Source organism: Plasmodium brasilianum, chromosome 8 (genome assembly GCF_023973825.1).
Source record: "Plasmodium brasilianum strain Bolivian I chromosome 8, whole genome shotgun sequence".
NCBI lineage: Eukaryota > Apicomplexa > Aconoidasida > Haemosporida > Plasmodiidae > Plasmodium > Plasmodium brasilianum.
In genome coordinates this window covers 1,958,234-1,965,045 of record NC_090121.1, presented here as the reverse complement: position 1 = coordinate 1,965,045, position 6,812 = coordinate 1,958,234, and the positions used below count along the sequence as shown (strand labels likewise).

Genomic DNA, 6,812 nt, shown 5'->3' with positions numbered 1-6,812 from the left:
ATTTCGTCAAGATTATACTTCAAGGTATTTAGTTAAATAATTTGTATAGTATTATATTTATTCTCTATGAAATTAATGAATCCAGTATTTAATTTTATTTTTGTATTACATATAACTATATGATATATATCATATATGATGCTTTAACAAAGATAAAATAAACGCGTTACACCATATCATTTAATTAAAAAGTATATATATATCCCCAATCTATATTTCTTCCGCATAATGTATCAGAATATATATATATTGTTACACGTCAACATAAAATTTATTTTTATACATATAAGACATAACATTGGTGTATGCTCTAATTAAAGTTATTTAAAAAAATAAAAAAGTATTAAATTAAATCTCTTATTATATAATTTATAGTTAAATAAATAAATAGCATAAATTGTAAACATAAATAAAAAAAAAAAAAAAAATTAATATAGTTATATTAGAATAATCATTTTCAATAACTATTGTTTAATTCAGTCAACAATCAAAATTTATGTCTTTCTTTTTTATTATAATATTATTTATTAACAGATAATTAAGTAATTTTTATAAAATGGAAGCAAATCAACTATTGCGTAAATATAATAATGAACACTGATATCCTTTTATTAATTAGTACAGAATTTGAATACTTAAAAATGATAATATGTTACATACAATTCCTAATATATATCAAAAATATACTCATAGATATAGATATTATCTTACTTATAACCCGAAACTTAAAACATAAAAACTATGATAGTAAAATGTAGCATCAAATTATGTAATAAAATTATTTTTATTCACCATATTCCAATAAATACAATTTATAATTATTAGATATATCTAAATATTCTTTGCTATTATATTAAATTAAAATGTTATTACTTCAAAAAAATTGTATGTGTCTTATATGGTAAATATAGATATTTTTTTTTCCTTGTCATATGTTAACTTCTATAGAAATAATGTAAGAATAAAACAATATAACACATTATATACATGAAACATAAAAATAAGTTTTGCGGAAATATTTATAATTGATAATAAAATGTGATAATTCATATGTACAAAAATATAAGAGAACAATTTTTTTATGAATACTATTGCCTTTTTCTAGAATTCTCAGGATGTATTTTACGATTATATTTTGTTAACTTGTGTTGTTCAATGCAACTTAAAGATATTTTTATTTTATTAATTTTCACAATATAAATATTTAATATTATAACCTTTTAATATAAAAGGATATTATAAATTATGAAACGTAATACTGTATATAGTATGAGATATATTTGTATTCTAAGTAAAATTTGAAGAATGTAACAATAAATAATATGGAGGATCTGTTTCAAGTTCTATTATATATATTAATAGTGAAGCAAAAGAGAAAATGTTTGGTAAAAATAATGAAGTATTTAATTCATAGAACTAATAATAATATCATTGTTGGTTAATCAGTATGTTATAAAAATATTGTAAACAATTTTTATTCGTTTATTGAAGATATATCCATTTACTGTATATAAAACGTTATAAGAACATAAAAAGAAAAGAAAAAGAAAATCATGATAACATAAGACAAGTCAATTTTATAAGTTCCTCAAAATTTTATCATTCAACTAGTGAATCCGGATTATCGTTATGAGAACAAATATGTTACTAAGTAATCCACTTACTTTTAAAAAAGTAACTAATATAAATATTAATAAAACAGTAAATAGGCATGTAAATAATTCCATATAAGCAGCTAATTAGTTTAACCACGGGAAAACAATGAAAACTTCCAGGTTCACGTATTCTAACACATATTTATTTATAATTTTGTTAATGCACTTTCTTTCAATAATGAGAATTGTTTTTTGAGTTAAATTTTCTTATAGAAAAAAAATCAACGGTGCATTTTATATCAGATACTTAAAATATTAATTCTTTTCATTAAAACAATGCTAAAAAGCCTACATTCATTGAAAAAATAAAAAATATCGAAAAAAATATATATGTAAATTTAAAAAGTTCTATTGATACAATAATCTCATGGATTTTTTTTTTTTCTAGAAGAACCTTAAATGGATATGATAATAATAATAATTATTAATATACCACAAAAAATATACCCTCTTATAGATGTTCTATAAATATATATTAGAAAAACGTAGAGAAAAGATTAACACGAAGAATATTAATTTATCATACAATGATAATTCCAATTATTAAATATGTAATATTAGTACTATCATATTAGTTATACTTTTATACAAATATTCTTTGTATTAAAACTCTTGCAATTTTAAAGGATAATTTATGCGAATTATTTATCTAAACGGAAAAATATAACAATCAAATATGCACTTTTATTTGTTTAAAAAAATAACAAACAGATAATTTATCGTACGTTATTTAAAATAGATGACCAAGGTTTTTAATTAGTCTTGAAAATAACTATTTAACTCTTGTAATTTAATATTCATGTATTTTTTTTTTTAATTTATATATAATTTAGTCACATTAATAAATTATATAAAATTCATGATTTGAAAAATATCAAAAAACAAATAATAAAATATAACCTATATAACATATATAATTAAAACAAATCTTCTAACTAGTTCATATTAACTTAGTAAAGCGTTTTTTTTTTTAGAACAAAGAAAAATTTTTTGCTTAACAGAAAATATATTACAAAAACAAAATATTTGTTAAGAACCAATAAAGTATATTTGTAATAAATTTAAAAACATAAAATGGGACCATATAAAATAAAAATTTTGTAAATAAAATTTTTTTATTGTTACTCTTTAATGTTCAAATTCGTATAAGTACATTCATTTAGCTATATTTAAATATAATGCTTCTTATAAGTAATAGTTTAAAATATAATTTACTTCACCCGTAGTTTCCGCTTTTACGTTATTCTCAGTATATTCTAGTATATTTTATCCTCAACGTTTTAAAGCATTAAAAACAATTCCTATTTTATTTTATATCAATAAACTGATAAAACATCTATCCTTTTCATTACACATTTTATTTTTGCGATATATATATATCTTACTTTTTTATTTCATATATTTTTAATAATTTAAATATATATGTTTTGATTATATGATAAAAATCACAACAATAATAATGTTAATTTTTATTATACTCACGAAGATAGGATTTTTTTCATTCTATAAGTGCTTTTTTAATCTATTCCATATATATTAGACATATAAATTATTTACAAACTTTTTCTATTTATTTTTGTACGCATCTTACCTTTAATGATTTATAATTTTCAAATGATTGTTTTAATTTTGTAATATTATGCCTTTTTTTTATGTTGTCCATGTGTCAATTTTATCATTAAAAATAAAGGAAGTAATTATACGAGAATCTGTTTACCCTTACTATTACTGTTTTAACTGTTTCATTAAAGACTACCTAAGAATTATTATCAACTTCTGCAAATGTTTGTTATTTTGCTATTTACCGTAAATTAATAATATTATAAATTCATTATAAATAAATTTTTAATAATTTCAGACAAATAAATTATATTCCAACAAAACCGTTATTTTAAAATAATTTCCTTTATATATTTATATTATGTTTCCGTCAATACAAACATGAAACTTCATATTTTTTAAATTATCTCATTAACTAATATAATTTTATAATATCTGGGAATTAATTTAGGGTTCATAACACTTTTAATATTCTATGAATTATCATCTCTAATTCATTCTTATAAAGCACATTACTAAAAAAATGTCTATTTTTAATTTTCTCTTTTTAAATGGAGACATAGTATTATATATTTATTAGTTTAATATATCAACAAGTTTACATTACTGAATTTATATTATTTTTACACAAATATTCTACTCTTTGTATTCAATAACTTCTTTTTTAATTTAGAAATAAAAATACAGCTACAATATAATAATTCTATAATTTAATACTGATACAGATTAGTCATATGATTCTGTGTATTATTTCAGTTTCAACTCCTTAAACATCCATGATATGTTAACATATATATATCCCTATGAGAGTCACTATAAAAGGATTGAGAGCTCTGATTTAGTAGCGCCAACTCTTTATAATGAATATACTTCCTATGTTCTTTCTTTTTTCTTTTGTGATAAAGTGACATTAATTGTCCTCCCACATTATACTAACAAAAAATAATTCAATTTATAGAACATAAATAACATTTTTTATAAATATAAAATTTTAATGAAAATAAATTATTAATAAAAATGTAAAATGTTCATATTTTTAAATAGAATTTTTATATACCTTATACCAAATAAAGCTAAGAATAAAAATAAATAAAAATACAGCTACAATAATATACGGTTTATTAATGAATGATGTAAATGGACTTATTGTATATGTGTCGGATAATGGAATGATATCTAAACCTTCTACATTATTTAGTAAAATGGCTGAATTTATTGTGGAACTTGTAGATTGTCCCGTGAGGTTTATATCTTGTCCCTCGAAGGTTGTAGTTGTTATCTCTGGAGATTTAAATATTACCTCTGGTGTTTTAGTCGGTCCCTCTGAACTTATAGATTTTCCCGGTGAACTTGAGGTCTCTATTGTAGAACTGGTAGATTGTACTGTAGAACGTGGAGATTCTACTGTAACACTTCTATTTTGTTCTAATATATTTTGAATCTGTTCTGATTTTATTTCATTTTTTGAAGAATCCAATTGAACTTTTGCCATTAGTTTTGTTTGTTCTTTATTTCTTTGCGTCTGATTTACTGCAGGTGCTTTTTTTACTATAAAAATTTCAGAATTTTGCATATATCCTTTTCCCGCTTTTACCTCTATAGTTGATTCTTTAAATTCTTCTAATGCTCCCATAATTTTATTATAACATGGGTGAAAATAATATGTCACTTTTTTATACCACGGTAAGCTAAAAAAATAATCTTTTATATCGTATTTGTTAAAATCATCAAAATATTTATTATTTTTACCATTGTTAAATGTGAACCAACCTTTCCACTTATAATATAATGCAACCCTCTTTTTAAAGTAGTCAAAATGTTTATCCCATATATTATGAGAATTGTTAATAATAATTTGTTTAAGGTCCTCATAATTTTCCATATAATCAAATAGATACTTATTTTCTGTCATCATGTCCATATCATATATTTCGTCTGGAGCTAATGAATCATTATATTGAGGGTATTTGTCATGAATAATTTTTTTCCACACATCTAGAAAAGTAGAAATAATATTCTTATAATCTCCATGATTTCTATTATAATGTAAGTTTTTATATACCTGCTCTACTAACCAGAAATTTACATCGTACCAATGTTTCTTCCTGAAAGGGACATTCTTTGTATTTTCTTCTGCAATTATTGATAAGTTTCTTTGAAGTTTCTTACAAACATCAGAAATCCATGAGTATTTTTCTGAATATTCTTTTAAAATATCGTAATAAGATTCATATGCATTTTGCTCAGACACATTTTCATTCAACTTTGCATAAAATTTATCTGAGGGTAAACCTTCAAATATAGAAGCCTAAAATTACAGGAAAAAAAAATATTTAAAATGATAATTCTTTATCTTTAAGAGAGAAAGCTTCATAGTTTTTCATAGAATATATAATATTCAAATAAAAGATATATGAATATACTATTCCATAAAGAAATAATTAGAAGTTCATAGGGCAACTACCATTTACGGAGGTTCCAACTAATTTAGACAACTGTGAACCTGATAATGCATTTATTATATTTTTTAGAAAGAAAGTGTTTATTTTTCATACATCTACAAATAATGCTATTTATTTTTAATGATTCACTTTTCTCGTTAATTTTTTAATATACATAAATAATTCTTAATAAGATATACCAGTTAACATAAATTATTCAATAATTAATTATAGTTCAAAAAATTTTATACACAGGTGATGTTTTAAAATGATGAAATAAATGAGTAAATATGTAATATATCAAAATAGAAAAAAAAAATAAATATAATTTTGTCAAAATTTTGCTTGGGTATATTTATAATTAAACTAGAAATAAGTTTTTTTTAAAAAGAATATTTACATTATTAATCATATTATTCTTCATCATTCAAAATATATATGGCATATGTATGCTCCATGTACTTTGGTCATTACACGAATTTTCTTGTTTATTTTAAATGGATATATTTTTTTATTCTCATCATAAAATTCGTTTTATCGATCTATATATGTTCATGTTGACCTAAAATGAACCACAAATATTGACTAATCATTTATATATTTATAATATTTCAAACTCCAAACTTAAGAATTTTTCATTAAAATATTCTACTAAATTGTTTTAATATAAATCTTTATATATAAATGCAATAAGAACAGACAATAGAAGACAAAACATTTTGTAAATTATGAGGTTAAATAACAAACATTTCTTTATTTTTTAAACTCAGAAATATGAAAAGACCTAAAAAATCTTGAGACTTGAATTACTCTAAAAATATTCATCTTCTATTTTATCTTTTATATTTTTACTGTTTTTGCATCTTTGGCATCAACTAGCTCTATTATAATTTATAAAACATAATCATAATTATAAAATATATTATTGTTATACATATGCAAATAAATAAATATAAATTTTTTTATTTAAAATATAAAAAAAAAAAAAAAAGCAATTAACAAATGACAGGAAATTATATAGACTGCAGAGAATAAATGAATTTTATTATATAAATAATGAGAACTTTTCAGTAACAATATTCAAGAGTTTTACACGTAGTTTATTAACTACCTTTACAAAAAATTAAAAAGGTAATTACATGTAGTTATTTTTTTT

At 20.8% G+C, this 6,812-nt stretch overlaps 1 protein-coding gene across 1 annotated transcript; it reads right to left on the bottom strand.

The window, feature by feature from the left end:
- Window positions 1-3,973: 3,973 nt before the first annotated feature.
- Window positions 3,974-5,682, bottom strand: MKS88_002573 (PIR protein; the record flags this gene model as incomplete). Its single annotated transcript, XM_067215592.1, has 3 exons — window positions 3,974-4,147; window positions 4,273-5,523; window positions 5,680-5,682. 3 exons carry the CDS (start codon window positions 5,680-5,682, stop codon window positions 3,974-3,976), a joined length of 1,428 nt encoding a protein of 475 aa, XP_067074003.1.
- Between the last annotated feature and the right edge of the window lie 1,130 nt (window positions 5,683-6,812).